We start from the raw sequence: 22,829 nt of genomic DNA, 5'->3' as shown, positions 1-22,829 counted from the left end.
CCTTGTTAATAAGTTCTTATATGACTATTTCCTGTGTTTATATGTCTGACCCGCCGCCTGCGTGCCCTCTCGCTGGTGAAAAGCTGTAGCCGCTTTTACTCATGACGGGCTCTGCCAGCCCGCTCAGGGTCTGCAGTGGGGTAGGCCAACCCCCATCAGTTAGTAATTAAGAAAAGTGCCTTTCCCCTTCTCACCCTTCCCCCCCCCATGAAAGACTTATTTTCAGTGGTATGTTGAACATGATGGAACAGAGTGGAAATTCCTGCCATGAAAGACCACTGGCTAATCTGACAGAGGCAGTTCCTCAGTTGAGGCTTCTTCTTCCCACGTCTTGAATTGACAACCAAGAATAGCCATCATTAACAGAGAAACTACAAACTAATAGTATATATATACTGAATTTCATCCGTAGTTTCTGTGGCTCAACCCTATGCTTTTCTGCTTTATTTCTTTTTCTATTTTGTTTTTTGGGAATTTTATACAATATATTTTGCTCATCCTTTCCCACTGATACTCCTCCCAGATCACCCCTCCTGTCCTCCCCACACGTTTACCAACCCCCCTTAAGCGCTCAAATCTTGTCTGTGCTGTTCATATTGTCTCAGATGTATGGTCTTCACCAGAGTGTGGTTCCTTTCCTATTTGTCTCCTCTTTATCTCCTTGACGTGCCTTATAGCTATAGTTAAGACTTTCAGTGGTATGTTGAACATGATGGAATAGAGTGGAAATTACTGCCTTGTTCAGTGGGATCATAGGGGGAATGTTGAGTTTTGCTCCATTTAGGATGATGCGCTTACACACCACCCACCAGGAACTGCACTCTTGAGGAAAACTGACTCAGAGCAGCTTCAGTGGCAGGAGCTTCTTGACTAGGGTAGAACTCTATGCTCATCTCTGTCCAGGCTAGGGTTCAGTCTGGTTTGTGCTTATCTTTTACATGCTGTGGCAACCGTTATGAGTTTATATGACCATGTTCCCTGGTATGTGTCTGGAAAATGGTTTCCTTATAGTCATTTATCACCTCTAACATTCATGAACTTTTCACCCCTTTTTCCTCAATGATCCTTGAGCCTTGGGAAATGTGATATAGTAAAGATGTTCTCTTTAGGATTGAGTATTCCACAGTCTTATTTTCTGTATCTTGATGCTTATTGGTTGTCTGTGTTTATCACCATCTACTGCAATGGAAACTTCTCTGATAAGGGTTGAGAAATCCATTACTATATGATGCAATGAGAACTTGTTAGAAGTTGATTTAATACTATATTCATTTAGCACAGTGGTTTCCAACCTGTGGACGTGACCCCTTTAGGGGTCACATATCAGATATTCTCTATATCAGATATTTACAATTCATACAGTAGAGAAATTAGTTATGATGTAGCACTGAAATAATTTTATGCTTGGGAGTCACCACAACAAGAAGAATTTATTAAAAGGTCATGGCATTAGAAAGGTTGCGAACCACTGATTTAGCAGAATAATAGTGGTAGGTTCTCTCCTAGGTATGACCTATCTAGCAACAGGTTCTTGCCAGCAACATATCTCAATATAATAAAGCAATATAGAGTAACCCCACATCCACATCAAGAAGAAGCTTCTCTGATGTGCATTGAATGAGGCATGAATCATTTATCCAATCTGTGACTAATTGATGCTCACAAAACACTCCCATTGATTTCATTTCTTAAGCTTTTATATTTACAGTTAATTTGTAATTGTCATTCAGTCATGAGTTGATGAATGGAATTATATTCTAAACTCTGCCCAGTAAATTTTAACCTGATAGTAGTATGCTGAAAGTGCTTCATGTCCCGTGTAGGATATGTTCATTTAACTGACGTGTCTTTCAGCTTTCTCACTAAGCCAGCCTTGGTTAAAACATTTCTTCAATTCTTAGTATTTATATAACTCTTGTTGATTCAGTTGTAAGTCTTTAGTCACTTAAGGTATTTGAAACTAGGTTTATAATCAGTTTCTTATTATCTGTTTCCTTTTATCTGTTCTTGTGTTTTTAATTAGAATTCATACCAACTTCTTGAACTTAAAATTTTTTATGTGCTTTTTTGTATTCATGTTATATTTCATGATAAAGTATTGTCTTTAAATTTTTTTATTCACTTGCTTTAACAATGGGCTAATACATTAATTAGCCTGTAAATGTGGCTTATTAAAAATTATAAGTTAAAATTACTTGTTAAAGAAGTTATGATATAAACTTTGTTAAATCATAAATCTGAATGTTTGGAATATAAAATTACTTGATAATTTTCAGTTGGAACAAAATGAAATTACACTCATATTTTATGTAGCCACCCACAATCCATATGCCAAATTACATTTGATAGCTATTTATATAGACTAATTTTGGATAGGCTATTTTATAGGAAAGCCATGGGGAGCTGGGTAATGCACATGAGGTGTTCAGGCAGGAGAGGCTGTGTGGGCAGAGAATGACTGCATTTCACTTGCTACCACCTTGTCATTCTAGCACACAAATTAGTTTTTACTTTATGGGACTTTCTTTTTCCTTTTTCTTACTTACAAAAAATTTGAACTCCTTGCAATAAAGTCACTTGTATTAGTTTTCTGTTGCTATGATAAAATATACTGACAAAAACCAAGTTAGGGAAGGAAGGGCTTGTTTTGGCTTACAGTTCCAGAGTGATAAACTCCATAATGGTAGGGATGGCATAGCTGCAGAAGGGAAAGAGCCCTTCAATCATAGTAGAGAAGGGATAACAGTAGAAGGAATAGGCGTCATTGTGGTAAGGAAGGCATGGCTGCAGAAGGGATAGTTAGACTCCATCACGGTAGGGAAGGCATGGCTGCAGAAGGGATAGTTAGAATCCATCATGGTAGGGAAGGAATAACAGCAGGAGGTCTAGAATCCATCATGGTAGGGAGGGTGTGGCAACAGGACTGTAATGCCCTCCTGACAGTCAGGAAATATAATTGTCACGTTTATCCCCACATAGGAAGCAGAGACAGGAAGTAGGGGCTATACAGCCTCACAGCCTACCTTCATTAACATATTTCCTTTAGCTCTGAAGACTCTACCTCCTAAATTTTCCACAACCTTCCCTAGCAGTAACATCAACTGGGGACCCAGTGTTCAAAAATATGAGTCTGTGGGCCACATTTTTTATTCAAATCACAACATGATTTAAACAAAATGTTAAATTGTTGAATTTTCATCCAGGTAGTATTTATTGAGCCCCTATAACATAATGGCACTGTGATTTGAATACATGTCATTAAAGAGACAACCCCCTTAAGACAGTAAGACAGTTCAGGTTTTTATTGTGGGTGGGGGGGGGGCTGCAGAAGCATCTCTGTAAGGATTAAAACCTACCAGCTTGCAAGCTGAGGTAAGTAAAGGGAGAAGGGGGAGGAGAGGAAAGAAGTAGACAAGATTCCTTTTGGGGTCTGAGAGTGCCCTTGCTTTTAGTAAACAAAAAATGGTGAGTAATGAGTGAAACAGTATCATGTTGTCAATAAACATCTCCCATGGCTAGCCATTATCCAGGGTCTGGTGGGTATTTAGACTTTAGTTCTGGAGTGCTAATTAACTGTGATTTCAGCAAATTGTCACCAAGATGGAAGAACTTTTTAAAGGGCATGGCCATAGCTACTGACATATTTCTCTAGGCAGCTAGAGAAGAGGTTGCAGCAGTCCTTGTACTTATAGCTCTCCCTGCTGTACAAGGTCAACATCCTCATCTGGGAGATCTTGGAGCAGTTTCTGCTCATCAGAAAATTTGGAAGAAAATGCTTGAGCAAGAAATCTTTCCTCAGTAGTCTCCAAGCCTGCTGATACGTTCTAGCAATCTTATGCTCTTTCTTCAAGAAATATGACCCTAAAATCATTTAAGAGATGGCCATCAAGTCAATCTAACTGCTTCCAGTTACTGTTGGAAGCATAGATGGGTTTAGAGTATCCATTCTTGTTGACCTTGAGACATTTGAGGGTAGTCATTGGATCCAGGTAGATGGAGTTAGAGTATTGTAGAACCATGAGTGTGGGTCAGCTTAACTGAGAGTAGATAAAATCAAGACCGCAGTTACATACACAATATCCAGTCGCTGATAATGTCACCACTAAGGATGCAATATATTTAACTCATTTCTATGGTGAAGATCCAGAGGTCCAGTTTTATAACCATTGGCCAATGGGATGGTGGTGTTTGGTGTAGTCTTAGTTTGATTTTGTGGATTTTCTAAAGGAGAAACTAGCAAGATTATCAAACATATATAAATGGTGGGATGTTCCTGGTAAAGAAAAGCATGTGAGTCCTTCAGGTTGATTACACTTGGAGTTTTTGCGATGGCCTCATCCACTCTGTCAGTAGCCCAGATGACAAGCCTGAGCCATTGTTTATATCATTATCAGTGGTTTAACTTTCGTTATACTTTTCCACTGGATGTTTAAGACCATGCAGGGGGCCAAAATTAATCACTCTTTTTATTTTTGAGGCTAGTTGAGGGTCTGGTTCTCAGGGGCCAATCTTTAGATCTGCTGGGTGGTTAACATGTAAATAGTTTGCTAACACAAGTGTTTCACCTTAAAAAACAGAATGTTTTAAAAATTATACAACTTAGAAAACATAATATGAAATTTAATGATATATGAAAATAATAAAAGTAAGTTTAAATATTGTTTGAAACCTCCTAACAATTGCCTTTGAAGTAAATGCCTCTGAATCTTCACTTAAAATGATCAGACTAGCATACATAATTAACAAGTCTTTATTCTCCTCTCTGGTAGCTTTTTAAAAATGAACATTTCTTGTATATTGAAATGCCATCAAATCAAATTTTCTTATGCTATAAAATAAAAAATTCCCATTCTACAGTATATTTATATAGTGGTGATTATGCTTTTATGACAGATCATCCATTTTTATGACAGGTCATCCATTTTTGTATATGTGAAAATGGGAGCTATAGCAGAATAACTTAATATAATTCATAATACACTTAGTTTTGCATTATTGTCCTTCAATGAATAAGCTTTTGTTGAACTTGGACCAGAAAATTTAAAGAGCACTGATATCCAGATCATCTGTACCTGTTGTGAAAAGTTTGTTCCAAGATACCCCTTCATATGCCTCAAGTTGTAAAAGATGTCATTTCTGGGTAGGACCTTGTGTTTTTATTCTAACGGGACAATTACTCTGTGTATTGTTGTGGGCCGGTTCTAGATAAGAATACAGGGAAGTATGTGGAACTGAACTTTTATAATGTGCTTATTTATAGAAAAAATCATTACTCTTCTGGCTACCTGTTTAGAAAGTGAGAATCAAAATGCCCAGAGGATTGGAGCGGCTTCACTTTGGGCTCTAATTTACAATTATCAGAAGGTTAGTTTTTAAAATAATTGTTTGAAATGGAGGGAGGGAAGTTGATGCAGTTAAATAATTAAGGCTCTTAGGATGCATTTAAGAGTATCAGATGGATGAATACCAGCTAATGGTAAAAAAAAGTTTCAAACCCAAGTTCCCTTTGTTCATTCATATGATTAATAATCTATCAATTAATATTTTCATTTAATTGTTTCACCAGGGCTCGATTCAGAAGGGTAGTTCTATTTAAGTGAATTTCCCTTTTGATTTCAATTAAATTGTAAATTTGTTGTAATTTTAGTAAAAAATATTTCTTTGTACAGATGTGCCCAGGATAAATGCATCTTGATAGAAGACTTAATAACAGTTTTATCCATGCATGTAATTTGCCTTTCTCATGTATATAACATCAGTTAGTTTTACAGTGATCTCAGTCTCTGTAAGATCAAAGTACAAGTGCTGCCCAGAGAGAATTATAGCAACAGGGTACTGCAACCTCTCTTTCTCTGCCAGCTGGTCTTCTTTTGTTGTAAACATTTCATTCATAAGTGAAATACACAAGAGTATTTAATGGTTACCCAGTAGCCAGATGACAGTGTTAGGGTGCACAGATTTCCTGGAGATGACAGCCACTCTTGCCTGTGTGACTTCTCTTTATCCTGGATCAAGGGGTTGCTTCCTTCTCACATGGGCTAAGCACAGGTTTGGACATCTTGAAGTCCCTCAGTAAATATTTATATACTGAGAACTTGTAGTGTTTGAAGTACTTAGTCTGAAATTTAATAATTGAAGTAATGAGAATTTCCCTAAGGTTGATTACTCAAAAGTAATAAACTGAGATCACGGGAGAAAGAGTAGGAATGAAGGGAAAGATCACAAACTATAGAAAAGAGGCCAGGTTAGCTTAGACATGATGGAGTACAGTGGGCTTGACACAATAGGCTGAGCTGGTATTTAACTGTCTATATTTCTGAATCTTAACTCTATGCTGTTTAACACCGTAGTTAGTAATAGGCAATTAGTCCTGTATTGTCCTTATCCTCAGTATTTGGGAATAAAGCTAACTAATAGATTGTCTTTTCTTTTCCAGGCAAAAGCAACTTTGAAAAATCCATCAATAAAAAGAAGAGTAGATGAAGCATATTCCATAGCAAAGAGAAGTAAGTTCTAAGAGATTACAGTTAAATTTGATAAATACTAAATGAAATTTCTGGTTACTGAAATATTTGAATAGGACACTGCAAATGATAGTTTTGTGCATTGCTTTTATAGATGTTGAGAACTATTATAAAGTACTGTCAGAGGGGCTCACACTTAGCCCATGCTTTTATAGATGTTGAGAACTATTATAAAGTACTATTAGAGGGGCTCACATTTAGCCCATGCTTTTCATGGTAATGATTTTTTTGACATAATAAAATGTTCTGATAGGTGAGTATTTGAAATAAAAAAGTTTCTTAAAATGCGCCTTTGATCTTTCTCCAAGTCAGTTTTTTTTTTTCTTCAGCTGCTGCTACTCTACTATAGAGTGTTCTTGGGTGATAAGAATTGGGCCTAATTAGAATTAACCTTGAAAAAAAAAACCTTTGATTTAGCATCAGGAAACTGAAGTCTTCCAGGCATATGTTCAACAGCCCCTGTAACCACATTTCCCTGTGATCTGCAGTCATGATTTCAGAGCATATTAGTCATGTGAAGTGAGCCAGTTATCAATGGGCATTATTCTCCAAACACTTTTATCTAAAGATAGCAAAGTATGTCTCTCCTGTACTGTAGTAGATCTCTTGGTTTTTAATGTTTGTCTCTGAAGAGAAACGTCTTTGGTTTGTTTCTAGTTGTGATCTTGCATTTCAGGATGAAGTGAGGAATTGGGTTTTGTTAATGTTTATGGTTTTAGAGGGATGCTATGTAAGAAACAGTATGGTGTTTATTCTGGATTATAGCTCATTTATGTGGGTTACGGAGACGCTTTCTTAAATATGATTTAGATAAGCTATTGATAAGAAATGAATGGAAATGTTAAACATTAATTTTATAAATGTAAAATAATTTTATAATTCTAGCATATCAAGAGCATAAATATCTTGCTAATAAATCTTTTTCATAGCTTCATGTAGGAGTGTCCACCACTATGTGGGGCATTAAGTTTAATATACTGGTATTTATAACTCTTATTTTCCTATATCAGCTCTCTCCAATTCAGAAGAAAACCCTCTAAATGCCTACTATTTGAAATGCCTTGAAAATCTTGTACAGCTGCTTAACTATTCTTGAGCCATGAGCTGGTCTACTCCAGAGCTGACTGCCATCCACAGGAGATCTGGATCAGAGGCCAACTTTGTGCAGCAGCTGCTCCCTTAATGTTGCTGACTCTGCAATATCAGTATCTGCCTTCCCTATGAGACATCACTGGCCATATGAAAGGAGTGGAACTGGTGACCCTCCACTCTGTTCGTTCCTGGCAACCTTCCAAAAGTGAAGACTTGCTGACTCAAGATGCTGCAGACATAGAGTTCTGGCATTATAAACATTTTTATACTTTTCTATGTAACATGTTTTGTAAAAATCCTATTTAATAGTTATTTAATAAAATAATATTTTAGAAACAAAAACTGGCTAGTCTTAAAGATTTTTAAGAGTGTACTGTATTCTTTAAGAACTTCATGTATACAATGTAGTTAAATTGTTCTTTGTTTCCTGCTTCTACAGTTCTGACCAGAACACCTTCCCACACCATGCCTCCAATTCTAACTTTATAACTTTCCTTCCTTCCTTCCTTCCTTCCTTCCTTCCTTCCTTCCTTCCTTCCTTCCTTCCTTCTTTCATTCCTTTCTTCCAATAAAGTCTAATTGTTACCAGCATAAGTACATAAATGTGAATTAGGAGCATAGTCCACCTATCAAAGGCTGCACCTCTAAATAAAGTTGATTCTACCTGCCCTAAAGCCATCAACTGTTAACAGAATAGTTCCTCAGCTAGTGATGCGAGATTCTGTGCCCCCACATCCATTCTTGACTATTGACTGGATTGATCTTGTGCAGGTAGCCACGGCTGCCATGAGTACAGTGTCTCTGTCATATCCAGAAGACACTGTTTTCCCCAGTCTTTCGTAACCTATGACTCCTAACATTTTTCTACCCCCTCTTCCGAGATGTTCTCCAAGGCTTGTGACATGTCCCATCTGTGCCTCAGCATTCCACTGACACTTCGTCTCTGCACTTTGGTCTTCTGTTTTATATCTATTTTCCATAATACCCTCACAATGATGTTTCTCTGGTAAGGTCTGAGAGCTGTGCTATTCAATTGGCATAGAAAAATGCCTATTTAAAAGGCATCATCAAACTATCTCTATTTAGGAGAATAATAGTAGTAGGTTCTTCTCCCAGCTTGGGACCAAGCATTCAAATATATGGTCCCCTGGGGTCCATTCTCATTCTGACTACCACACAGGTAAGTAAATACAGATTCAAAAGTGATGATTTGTTCACTTTTGATGAATGGGTAACAATGGAGCCCCAGATACCTGCTAGTACCCCTAAATTTTTGTTTTGTTTCTTAATCCTCAAGCTATACTGAAACTGTATTTCTATCACTCCTTCAATTAAAAAAGGATTTGTGTTTGAATATTGTGAATAGCCATTACTTTTTTTGAGAAATAAAGTTGCTCTCTTCAAGAAAATGATCATTTTCTTTATGATTCATTGATTGACTTCTTTTTCACACATCTTAGTATGCTGTGCCTTGTTCCTTTGGAACCAGGGATAATTGCGGCTTTCTCCCTTAGGAGTTCTACTAGTCAGACTGATAGACAGTTACTCATGTCCACAGTCCTGGGGTGGATGTTGAACAGTCAGCAAATATTGAGAACCTTTCTTGCATGACAGTGAATATACCCGGTATTTAATTCTCTAACATCATGTGGTGAAACACTTTTTTTTTTCAGTTGTCTTGTAATAGTAGGAAATTGAAAAACATGTATTACCTTACTAGTCCAAAGGAAATCTTTAGTGTAAAGAATGTAACTTATTGCAATTCAGTAAGTAAGGGAAATGATGACACCATTGCATTGTGTCTGTAAATTAAGGAAACTTAGGGCAAACTGAGACTTTATTCTTTGTAGGCTCATACTTAAGAATGTTCTTATACAACCCAAGTAGCAGATCTCATGGGGCTGCATGAAAATCTGCAGGGTGTGAAGTTCTCACTGTAGAGACTGCCAACACCCCAGGAATCCTGAGCCCTGGCAGCAGAGCACACAAGGAGCTCAACACTTATCTTTGCATTTCATTTGCTCCTTCTGCGTTGAAGTATGTTTCAGAAAATAAAATCTTGCTTAATGTTTCACAGAAAGGGCATATATAATAAATTTGTTTTAATATTGCATAAATAGGTGTTCTATTATAGACTTTTTTTTCAGTATCATTCTTACTGTTTTCTTTCTGATGGTGGCTGTGCCTTTGGTCTTTTAGTGTTTCATGGATTGATCTGGTCAGTGATTTAAGCATCCTAGGGCAAACTTTGGCACTTCCCTGTGAATTCTGAAACATTGTTTCTTTCAGTTCTTTAAGTACAACATTCTTCCTTTGGTTTAACATGGAACACATGAGGTAGTAAAATACATATTTATTGTTTTCTAATCATCTTCATAAAGATTGATTGTAGAAGCCCATGTCTTTACAGAGAAATGACAATTAGAGAAAGTCACAACGGAGTAAGCTGCAGTGATCAGTGGATAGTGGAGAGTACATTTCTCCAGTTAATACATTTGCAGCACAACTCCTGCACTTAAGGCTCATGAATCAACATGGAAGAAGTGACTGGAAGATTTTAAGGACAGAGAATGAATACAATTACTGCAAGATCATAAAAGGACATGAAGTGGGGGGGAAGGTATAGATCTGGAGGTAATTGTAAGAGGAGTAAAAGGTGAACATTATCAAGATGCATTCATAAACTTCTCTAAAATTAAAAAATACGCCAAATGAATAAATGAAAATAAATTATGTAATATGAACAATAATGAGAAAAAGGACTAAAACCAAAATAAAAATTGTTGTAGAAAAAATTGACTTTAGTATTAAAAATTACAGAGATGAAAGTACTGTAATGATAAAAGATTTAATTCACCAAGAATATGTAATATTAAAAATTTATGTATTTCTATAATTTTGAAGTAGATGAAACTAAATTTGTTCTAGAGTTTCTACAATAAATTGCTAAACCTGCTATCATTATAATAGATTTTTCTTTTGTGTTCTATTTGCTTTTTTGTTTTTCCCCTTTACCTAAAAGAGATCTTTTTCTCATACAGTATATTCTGGTTATCATTTCACCTCCCTCTACTCTCAGGTTTTGGGGTAAGTCTTCCAATGTAGTCCAATATGGCCTTGAACTTGGGGCACTCTTCTCTTCACCTCCCAGACAAAGCTTGAGGAAGGAATAAAGTATTTATTACTAATAGATCATGGTGGAAAAGATGTAAAAAGAATGTGGAAAACCTGAACATCATAACTGATAACCTTGAACTACAAGATTTAGCAAAGATTTGCTACCCAAGTTTAAGGAAAATAGGCTTTTCTGTGATCCATGTCTACTTGATCCTGAACAAGTTTGTGTATTACAAGATTTCTTTTCGTTTTGTAATTCAGTTAAAACTAATAAAAAAGATAAAGTAGTTAATATATTTGAAAACTGACGAACCTCTAAATAACCCCAAAGTTAAAGCAGAAACCACAATGGAAATTACTGAATGATGATGAAATAGTGAACCCACAAGACCTGTGGGATGGAGCAGAGGTGAAAGTTCTCACATTTATCTTCCAGAAATTTTTTGTTTTTAAATCTTTATAATACGAAGGCCTCCAAATTAGTGACTAAAATGTCTGTTATACAATTTTTAAAAAATGTCTGGGTCTTAAATTCCAAACAGTACATATTCATAATACTTTTGTTAAAAAATTAGATTGCTATAGATGTATGAGTTTATTTCTGGGACCTCTGTTGTATTATATGTATTATATTGTTCTAATATCTGGCTTTTGTTTGTGTTTTGTATGCCAAAATCATGCTGTTTTGTTACTATAGCTTTATAGAGTTTGAGATGTGGTATTACCATTTCTTTTCTACTTCAGATTGCCTTGATTATTCCTGGTCTTTCTGCTTCCATATGATTTTTAGAATTACTTTTCTAATGTCATCAAACAAATCCTTGGAAATTTAATGGGGACTGTGTGATTCTGTAAACCACTTTTTTCTTTAATATGTTCATACAACATATTTTAATCATATTCTTTCCCTTCCCTTAACTTTTCCCAGATTCTCCTCACCTGTCTACCCTTTAAACTTCATGTTCTTTCTCTCTTACTCAAATAAAAAATAAAAACAAAATTAAAAAAAAGAAACAAAAACAAAGACAAAAAATTATCAAAACAAAACAAAAAGCATGGAATCCATTTTTGTTTTAGCCAACTATTCCTAGGCTTGGACCTACCTGGAAATTTGGTTGATAAATTGTGACATTCCATTGGAGAATTCTGGTTTTCCTTTTCCCAGAAAGTATCAACTATAAATAACTTCTTGGGAAAGAGTACAACTTTGTGTCCAGTTCCACTTCTATGTGGTGGGATTTTATTTGGTTTAAGCTTGTATAGGTCCTTTGAATGCTGACTCAGTCTCTACTGGCTAATATAATCATCAGTCCTATTGTATCTGGAAGACTGTTTCCTTGAAGTCATCTGCTACCTCTGGCTCTTAAAATCTTTCCTGTAGTAATATTTCATTTGTATTTTAATAAATAAAGCTTGCCTGGAACACTCCTGCATTGCTGGTGAGCATGCAAGCTGGTATAGCCCCTTTGGATGTCAGTGTGGTGATTTCCCAGAAAATTAGAAAACAGCCTTGCTCAAAGTGATACCACTTTTGGGTAAATATCCAAAGGATGCTCAATCGTGCCACAAGGACATGTGCTCAACTATGTTCATAGCAGCTTTGTTTGTCATATCCAGAAACTGGAAACAGCCTAAATGCCTTTTGACCAAAGAATGGATAAGGAAAATGTGGTATATTTACACAATGGAGTACTACACAGCAGAAAAAAAATGACATCTTGAAATTTGCAGGCAAATGGATGGAGCTAGAAAACATCATTTTGAGCGAGGTAGCCCAGACCCAGAAAGACAATTATTATATGTTCTCACTCATAAGTAGTTTTTAAACATAAAGCAAAGAAAACCAGCTTACAAATCACAACCCCAGAGAACCTAGACAACAATGAGTACCCCAAGAGAGACACATATAGATCTAACCTACATGGGAAGTAGAAAGAGACAAGATCTCCTGAGTTAATTGAAAGCATGCGGACCTTGGAAGAGGGTTGAATAGGGGGGGTAGGGAGTGAGCAGATAAAAATGTAGAGCTCAATAAGAATAATAAAAAAGAACACCTAAAAAAATTAAAGCTTGCCTGAAGATCAGAATGCAAAACAGCTACACCAGTCAGTTATACAGGCCAGGCAGTGATGGCACGCACCTTTAATCCTAGTAGTCACACTAGTTAGGTATAGAAGCTGGGCAGTGGTGGTGCATGCCTTTAATCCTAGAACTGGAGAGGAATATAATAAGGTGGGATGAGACAGGAACTTGCTCTCTTTCTGTCTGAAGATTTCATAGAGGATGGGAAGATAGAACAAGGTAACTTCCACTTCATACTAGGGGAGCTATATTTCCACGTACACTGGGAACAGTCACCGATTTCATTCCCTTAGCTTGCTTTATTGTACAAAACCTTTCATATACTTGAATTCAGTGTGTGTGTGTGTGTGTGTGTGTGAGAGAGAGAGAGAGAGAGAGTATTGAGAACCACTCATTTAGCATTTTAAAATAATCAAACATATTATTCACTCTTTAGATTGTTATCTGTGAAAAGACAATATTAATACTTACTTTTACTCATGGGATTTTTACTGGGCCAAAACTAACTATGACAAAGCCTAGTGTTTCACTTTTACTTCCAAGCTACTATGGGCTAATTCTCAATTCTGAGAACTTGATCTGACTTCTGAACCACCGCGAAGGCTTTAGAATTCTGCCTTAAGGTTTGATTCATGTTATTTTGGGCTTCTCCTGTCACTGATCTTCAGCTCTTGTTCCTCTGTGTACTTTCCCCTGAGGTAGCATCACCTCTTTTGACTTCACTCATTACCTCTGTGAGAAGGTCATGCTTCCGCTTGCAAATTATTTCTAACCACTTCATCCTCCCCACTATCTACCTCCCCCATACTCAGCTTCTCAGATCTCTTAGGTCTGAGCAGCTCTATCCCTGGGGTAATCCAGGTTTCCTCCATATTCTGGAAATCACGCTCAGAATAGCATCATCACTAGAATTTTCTTCTTTCCCTGAAGCTGCTGTTTGCTGCAGCTGCCACGAGTAGTTCCTCAGCCTCAGACACTGATATCCAGCCACTACACAATACATAGAGATCACAGTCTTAGAGAGCATACAGTCTCTCCATGAAGTTTGGAGAATGTTTTCAATTTACTTGTCCATGGGATTTTATAAGGAGTTATGGGAACTAAATAATAACAAAGAGACATGGTTGGATTGAAAATGAGATAAAATAAGCTACCGTAAGTTTATGTGTGTTTCCTCTCCTAAAATTAGTGTACATTTGTATCAGTGCTGGGGATATAATTCAATGTCTTGTGCATCCTAGGCAAACACCCTATCACTGAGCTGTTCTCCCAACCCCTGTTCAAATCTTTTTTTTTGGGGGGGGGGGAGGAAAGGGTTTATTTTATCTTACAGGTTACAGTTCATCATTACGGGAAGCCAGGGCAGGAGTCCACGGCAGGGGCTTGAAGCCAGCCAAGGAATATTGCATACTGGCTTGCTCAGCTACCCTTATTCAGCCCCACCTGCCCAGAGGTGGAGTCCACTCCTTATATATTTTACATCAGTTAGCAATCTTAACATTATAATCTTACCTTCTCATATTCACTGATTTTGTGAAAATTGTAGCACAACTGAGCATGTAATATTAAGCTCCTGGACACTCTCAGTAATGGTTCCTCTCTTTCCGCCCTCACTTCCTCTTCAAAATCCTCAGATAATTAGCTCAACTTTGTCCTATATGTCACTAAAGTAAAAAGAGCCTCAATGCCTAATTACATAATGAGATTATGATGTTTACTATATAATTAGAACACTCCAAAGGGGAAAATCAAAGGTGTTCATGTCACTGTATAGTATGTGATGAACTCTTTCAAGAGAGAAGGATGATTGTGGAAGTCACTGCAGTTCAGAGGCCTTGCTCTTATATGATCCACCTAATGATGGCAATTGGGTAGAACAAACATGACAGCTATACTAAGCCTGCTTGCCTTAGAGAACTTTGCAGAGATACCATGGCATCCTGAACAAATTTCAGGGAATTCCACAGTCATAGTCCTCAGTGGGAGGCCATCTCATTCTGGATATAGTATTCAACTAAAAAATCTTAAAGGAGGTTAAAGACCAGAGTGGTTTGTAGCAAAGAATTGGGTTTTCTGTCTTTAGTTGGAGGTAGGTTGGCACATGGGTAGTGAAATTGTTCAAGAAAGGAATTGTCAGCATTGTAGAGTCATAATGATGTCAACTCTGATAATGTTTGTTTTGTTGTTTCACTGTGTCAGCCTAGAACTCAAGGTGTCTATATTTCATTCTCCAAAATGCTGAGATTACCCTCCTATGCTATCATGCTAGTGATAGAAAATCAATAGGTCAATCAAAGAACATCAGAATGAGGATATTTATTCAAGCATATAGAATAAGAAGAACGGTTAAGCGAATGATTGTTTCTGGGAAGGAGCAACACAGAGTTGCAGTTTCTGATATAAGAGTCATGGGTTCCAAGAGGTCCTATCATGTGTTTAAGCAAACTGTATATTATATGCTTTATTTCCAATTCAGGGAAGATGCAGACATTGTTTCTCTTCCAACACTGCTGGCAGTTTGGATGACTGCTGTAGAAAGTGAGATCATGCACAAGGAATGGGGTGACACAGAGAGAGGTGTTTTCATAGCCTGATGGCGAGGATTTCATTGACTTAGGAAATGGCGGTGTGCAGGTCAAGGAAATGGGCTGTGCGTTGGATTCAGTGTGGATTGAAAAGTCAGGAGGACAGGGAGAAACTAGAGATTCATCAGGACAAGAACGGGTGTGAACCAGAGGAATTGAGAGAGAGGGTATTTGAGAGTTGCAAGGTTGTCTATAGGGCTTTGTCTTTGTTCCTGGCTCCTTACTCTCTCCATGCGACACTGCAAAAGCAATTTCTGCAAGGAGCCTTGGTTTAGAAGTGTATTCAGAAACAAGCTGTGGGTAGTTTGAAAAACGGAGGCCAAGCTGGCATAGCAGGTCCTTCTTTTCAGTGGTCAGAATTGAGAAACAGTTTTGAAATTTACAAGTGTGCCAGTTTGATTCAGTAGCAGTTCTTCCTCTCTGTTCCTCACCCCACGTTTGTATCTCTCTTCTCTGTGATGAGATATCTACTTCCCCAACACACTCAAGTAAATACATCTCATTTCCTCTTCCTGAAAACAAAATGATTTCTGAACCAATACACGAGGGGTACCAACAGCAACCTAGGACTCTTTAGACTTAGTGAAGCTCAGGGATTTTTTTTTTTTTGGTAATGATTTTGATCTATAACCCCAGAAATGAGAGTATACAGACAAAGAACGGTGATCAATGGATCTTGAATCTTTTCCTATATAGTTATATGTTTGATATATACTTGGTTTATTATTTTTTGTTTGTAGTCAATTTATTTTGATTTTTTTCATCTTCACTTCTATTTTTTTCATATAGGGAGGTATGTTCAGTGATAGATTATTTCTATTCATACCCCCTTTTTTCTACTGACCATAAAATACACTTGCTGTTGTTAGCTTATCCTTTTGCATCTTTCTTCTCCAAAATAAACAAATGTGATATATATGTATGTATGTATATATTTTTAATTATTTGAAAATTTATTTTATTTCTTATTTTGTATACATATATGCATGTGCCACAGTACCTCTATAGAGGTCAGAACACAACACATGGAGTTGGTTTCTCCTTCCACCGTGTAGCTACCAGAGGTTGTAATAAAGCTGATTACAAGTTGTCAGGCTTGATGACATGTGTCTTTTCCTGCTGAGCCAGCTCATAGGCCACATCTCCCTTTTCACAGAAAAGAAAATATGTTTTTAATGTATCTTTGTACTTTTTTTTAAAGTTCTGTGACTGTGTGGAAATTCATATCCTATTTTTAGTGCTCTCAGGAATGGATGTTCAAAGTGACTCTCATGGATGGGAATTATTTCTTATATTTTGTTATTATAAACAATGTCACAATTATGAACAAAGCATTCCTATGTTTGTTTCTATTGGCTGTGACCTTTGCTTAGAGAGATGATTCCTAGAGGACTTGTTGGATCAGAATCCTAGACATATAGGTAGGCAGTTGTTTCCAGCTTGTTTTCATAAAGACCCATTGAGGACAAAGAGCATAGGGTAGTGAACGCCATACACAAGATACAAATGCAAAATGCCATGCTCGGCATCACATGGAATCAAATCAATGTCTGAATTATATGCTTTTTTTTTTTCTGAAGCTAACCCCAGCAATGACCTTCTCTTTCTAAAAACCAAGTCTACATGTAACCTGTTTTACTCTCTTGTGCACTTGGGCCCCTTCAATCAGTCATCAATTACTAGAGTTTCCATTTTCATGGTAGGTACTACTTTGATAAATAACACAACTTTTGGCAGTATCACCTATTAAATATTATTCACTTTTCTCATTTAAAACACCTTTTTCTATTGTAAAAATCATGTGCTTTTACATAAGTGTAGAAACAAAGGCTAGAGTCCTTCATTATGTTTGGTTCTGCACAGCAAATTTTGTCACCAAGACATCTCTAACAGTAGGAATGATGTAACATTAAAAGATGAGCAGTTGAGAATAGAAAAGCCACATAAATGGATGTCAGTAAAGTAGGGTGAGGAATTAGTAAATAGAAATGGACCAGAAAGATACCAAGGATATTGTTTCTGGAACCCTTTGTGATGGAGTCAGCAGTGAACAGAGTAATTTTACTTTTGTTTTTTAAATTATTTCACACACACACACACACAAAGTGGGGAGAACAACACCTCTAACTGTGTTGTTCAGTGCTCGAAAGAGTAGAATGTGGTCACATTATTAAGCTTTATTCTTCTTTCATTTAGATAGGAAAACCAGTTATTTGGAATATAACATGTACAACTTTGCCAACATATCATGTATCTATAGGATAAGACTGAACCAGGTCAAAGTTAAATAGCAAGTCTGTGGTAAGAAGGAGTGAAAGAAAGCTTTTATGTGTTACAAGTGTATATGACACTTTCTCTAGCCAAGTGTTACCTAATCTGGAAGTAGTTTGAACAATTCTGCTTTCCTAAAAGTTGTGGAGGGCACTGCAATGTTTAGTATTGCCCATGCAGTTTTATATAAATTTGCATCCTGGTCAATTTTAGGCAAGAGAGCAAAAAGCAAAGTGATTGCAAGTCTCCTGAGCTCAAGTTAATGTCCTTCTGGTCTTGCTGAAAAGGTGACTGAATTTCCATTCCAGTTCTTGGCAGGAACCATCTGGCAGAGGCCCTGGGGCAGCACCAAAGGACCATTAAAGTCATTTTATCCCCTTCTCCTTTTGTAGTTGAAATACTTCTAAATTCACTTGCACATGTGATAAATAAGCCAGCGACATATCCCGAGCCATTTACCCAGGTTCCCCTAAATGGTGACTGCTTACAAAAAATGACAATGCCATGCTAGGACACTGACATTATTACAGGAGGTTCAACTTAGATTCCTCAAGTTTTGTTTGTACTCATTTGTGTGTGTCTTTGAAACAGGAGGACATCACAGAATGGATGTTACTATAGGAAATCATTTATTTTTTCAGTTTGCATTGCTGACCTGGGGAGAATTATAGAAGAAAGGAAACAAGTGCTAAAATCACTTACCAGCAGTACTCAGAAGGTTTAACTGCAATGGTGCACATTTGTCTATTGAGTGTGGGGGTGGGGGAAAGGTCATCTACACTGCCATTGGTGTACGGTTGATGTTAAGATTAAAATTGTGGGCTCACATCGAAGCAATGGGCTGAGCTCCTAAGGTCCAGTTGAAGAGTGGAAGGCGGAAGAGTATGAGCAAGGAAGTCGGGACCATCAGGGGTTCTCCCATTGAGACAATGTGCCTGAGCTAATGGGAGCTCACCAACTCCAACTGGATTGGGAATGAACAAGCATGGGATCAAACTAGTCCCTCTGAATGTGGTTGACAGTTAGGGCAGACTGAGGGGCCAATGACAATGGCACTGGGATTTGTCAATACTGCATGTACTGGCTTTTTGGGATCCTATTATCTTTGGATGTATACCTTGCTCAACCTGAATGTAGTGCAGAGGACTTTGGACTTCCCACAAGGCAGAGTGCCTTGCCCTCTCTTAAGATTGGAGGGTGTGTGGAGGGAGTGGGAGGGAAGTGGGAGGAGGGGAGGAAGTAGGAATTTGGAATAGTATTTTTTTAAGTAATAAAATAATAATAATAAACTAAAATAAAAAATTGTGGACTTTCTAGGTAAGTATCTGGGTTCAAATCTTGACTTGACTAAGACGTCAGAAAGAAAACACTAGGTAAGTTGCATGAAAATAGAATTAATTTATTAGTAATATACTTCTAAGATTTACAAAAGGATTAAATGGGTTTGCCTGGGGATCCCACTGAACCTTGGTGTAAATGTAGCTTTGTTCCTTTCTGTGGACTCTCCGACATCCTTTATACCCTGTTTCTAGACTGTTGTGTCAGCTGCTAATACATGGAATCATTTGCTACCTGGGACCTCAGTAGTGACACTGGGCTTGAACTTGGGTGATTCACATTATTCTTCCTGCCCTTTGTGATAAACTGTCTATTTTCATTCTTAGCCCTGTTATAACCTGTTTTCAGTTACCTCTTCTCTCACCTCAACTCCACTCACTGGATTATCCAATTCTTGATACAAAATCAGATCTCCCTCAACTCTTTAATCCCTGTCTCTCAAGACATATTATTTGTCTTACTGAAATCTACTTGCAGAACATACATATCCCACCAACCTTCAAATCCTTGGGCACCTTGCCTCTTATTGTGGACAGGATCTTTATCACAGCCCTTCTCACCATTTTCTTAGTCCATCTCTATTTTTCTTTGTCCCCTACAAAAGTATATAAGTACTCTCTATCAGAGAGACACAGTTATCACACTTTCTAAGATTCAGAGAGGAGACAAAACTAAGGAATGGAATATCCACCCAACAAAAACAAGACATCAACATTTAGAATCACCTCAATCATCTTAACTCCAGGTGCCTGGACACCAGCACAAAAACACAAATATTAACAGTCAAGATAATAAAACCTCACCATAACCCACAACCCTACTACATTATGCCCCAGGAAATGAAATTTAGCTGAAGCATAAGACAAGGACTTAAAAATAGCAATTATGATGGTATTCAGGTATTCATGGATCTTAGAGAGGATATATATAAATCTGTAATGGATTCTGTGAAAACACAAACAGTGAAATGAAATAATGAAATAGTTTAAGACATGAAATTAAAATAGAATAAGTAAAAAAAAGTTCAAATTGAAAGTCAGGTCAAAGGCACAGAAAATATTTTCAGCAAAATTATAGAAGAAAATTTCCCAAACCTAAAGAAGGAGGTTCCTCTCTAGGTACAAGAAACATTCAGAATACCAAGTATACAGGACCAAAATGTAATTGCCTACTGACATAATAATCAAAATACTAAACCTACAGAACAAAGAAATAATATTAAATGCTGGAAGAGTAAAAAAAAATAATCACCATGTAAAATATAAAGGCAGTTACGTTAAAATAACACATGACTTCTCAATAGAGACTCTAAAAGCTAAAAGGGATCAGTCAGGTGGTCTACATTTTCTAAGAGATTACAGTCTAGTACATCAAGAAAAACTATTAATCACAATAGACAGAGAAAGAAAAATATCCACTATAAAACAAATTTAAGCAGTATCTGCTAATCCAATTCTACAGATGTCACCAGAAGAGAAAATTCAGTCTGAAAAGGTTGACCACAGCCATGAAGACACAAGAAATGAATAATTCCAGACCGGTAAATCAAAAGAGAGGAAGAAAGCTCACACCATACAAACCAAAATAGCAGAAATAATGAACACTTCTCATTTCTAACTCTTAATTTTTAATGGCCTCAATTACCATGTAAAAATATAGACTAACAGATAGGATTAAAAACAGGATTCATCTTTCCACTGCATCTAAGAAACATACCTTAGTATTAAGAATAGGCATCATAATCACATCAAGTGAAAAGTATAGCCATTTTAATATGACAAAATTGACTTCAAACCAGAATTAATCAGAAGATATAATGAAGAACACTGAATACTCATCAAAGGAAAAAATATGCCAAGAGAATATTGCAATCCTAAACTTTTATGCACCAAGCACAAGAAAACCAAGTTCATAAAGGAAACACTACTACAGCTAAAATTACATATTACATTGTAACAAGGGCTGTGGGTTGACTGTGTTGACTCCATTTTGGTACCTCAGACAAACTTTGTCTTCCTGATTGCAATACCAATACTGGTAAAGAAGAACTTGAGAAAAACAATTCTGAGAAGAAAAATCAACTCAGTGATATAGGCTCTCTGCAAAACTCAGTTTGATGTCTCTGGTTTTGCTAATCACATATTTTTGCTTTTATAACTATCTGCTTAGCTTGCAGCTTTGGGAATTCTACAAATGACTTACTAGATCCAAATTATCAGTGAGGGGTCAATAAGGGATGTAAACGTGTTTGTTTAAGCAGGAAAAGATTGAAGATGGAGAATTAGAGAGCCATATAACTGTAGTTCTGAAGACACCAACTTGATGGCGTCATCTGAGTTCTGGTTGCAGTCAAGTGTTCAAGAATTAGAAGTTCTGGCTGTTCAAGAACACAGTGGCCCATCACCACTGGTTGCCAGCAGCACAGGTGCAAGGAATTTCCAGGAAACTTCTGGTAGGAAGCTACTTGAAGCCTTTTCTGTGCAGAACTCCCAGACTTGCCCATCAAAGCTAAGGATGACAGCAGTACAAATTTCCCATTTGAAACCGTGCAATATTTTGGATCTTCATGTCACATGCGAATGCCATTTGCCTCAAGAGTTTAACTTGAAATCTTGCTGCCAAGAGTGCTGGTACACACACTCTCCAAGATTTCAACCTCTTAAGTGCAAGGAAGAATCCAGAAGGAGAGAACTGAGTTGCTTGGCAGTGAGTAAGTTGCTACACTGGCCACCACCCCCTTTGATTGTCTGAGATGGAGATTTCTGAAAGTCTCACAGCTCACATTTGTAGCTAAAGCTCCCACTAGTCATTCTGACACAGTCCCTCCCTTGTTAACAATATAGAATAGACCTGCAAAGTAGGAATTAAGATCACAGTTAGGAAACAATTGTTAACAAATACCTGCAAGATTCTGGGTGATGCTGCTGGCATTGAGATATAGACTTGGTGACCAATACCTAAATTTTCCTGAACTGAAACCCATATCCTGTGATCCTGTATGGTTCCAGGTAAACCTAGATAATGGACCATATTTGATACAGTAGTGAAGAAGGCAGGCTTCACACACTTGAGATGTTCATCCTTAAGTTGATGGCCCAAAGACAGACACATCTTGACTGAGGGCTGGGTAGAGGAGCGTAGCCTCCCATGTGATCTGCAAGGAGAAAGGTAGGTTATCCCCAAGTCGTCTTGGTCACTGTTATAGCCAGGGTGACCACCTGTCCTGGAATGTGCAAGATCGTGGGTTTCCTGAGACATGGGGCTTCAGTCTACTAGGTAGCTTTTTGGTGATTATAAAGTTTACTATCCAGCCGGGCGGTGGTGGCGCACGCCTTTAATCCCAGCACTCGGGAGGCAGAGGCAGGTGGATCTCTGTGAGTTCGAGACCAGCCTGGTCTACAAGAGCTAGTTCCAGGACAGGCTCCAAAACCACAGAGAAACCTTGTCTCGAAAAAACCACACAAAAAAAAAATAATAAAGTTTATTATCCAAATCATCACACTTTTGAGAATGAAAGGCAAAACAGACAGGTAGATAGAATGAAAGAAAAGGAAAGGAAGGTAGGAAAGGAAGGAATGTAAGGAAGAATATTATGTTAAGTACATAGATTTTCTGCATTGTGGGCAATAAAGATTTCTTCCAATACCCTAGGTACAGAAATATTGAAAGTATAGGAGGCAAAATAACTTTTGTGACATTTGGGGTGTTAAAGGTCTTCTCTGTACTCTGCCAAGAGTGGAAAATACCTGGTCTAGAGCACCAGAGTTGGGGTCTGTTTTCCTGAAAACTTCAATCTCCCTGGAAGAGAGGGCTGTTATAA

At 37.4% G+C, this 22,829-nt stretch overlaps 1 protein-coding gene across 2 annotated transcripts in view; it reads left to right on the top strand.

Annotated features, from left to right (window-relative positions):
• The window catches only part of Rttn (rotatin), a 135,438-nt gene extending 126,502 nt beyond the window's left edge, over positions 1–8,936 (top strand). For both annotated transcript variants that reach the window (XM_005355846.3, XM_026783587.1), the window contains exons 47-49: positions 5,261–5,364; positions 6,437–6,506; positions 7,535–8,936. In XM_005355846.3, coding sequence (XP_005355903.1) covers positions 5,261–5,364; positions 6,437–6,506; positions 7,535–7,620 — 260 coding nt within the window. In that variant the 3' untranslated portion in view covers positions 7,621–8,936. The remainder of the gene's footprint in view (positions 1–5,260; positions 5,365–6,436; positions 6,507–7,534) is intronic.
• Positions 8,937–22,829: the final 13,893 nt, after the last annotated feature.

The sequence above is a fragment of the Microtus ochrogaster genome, chromosome 18 (genome assembly GCF_000317375.1).
Source record: "Microtus ochrogaster isolate Prairie Vole_2 chromosome 18, MicOch1.0, whole genome shotgun sequence".
Classification (NCBI taxonomy): Eukaryota; Metazoa; Chordata; class Mammalia; order Rodentia; family Cricetidae; genus Microtus; species Microtus ochrogaster.
The sequence above is the reverse complement of the archived record's forward strand: the minus strand, read 5'-3'. Positions and strand labels throughout refer to the sequence as shown.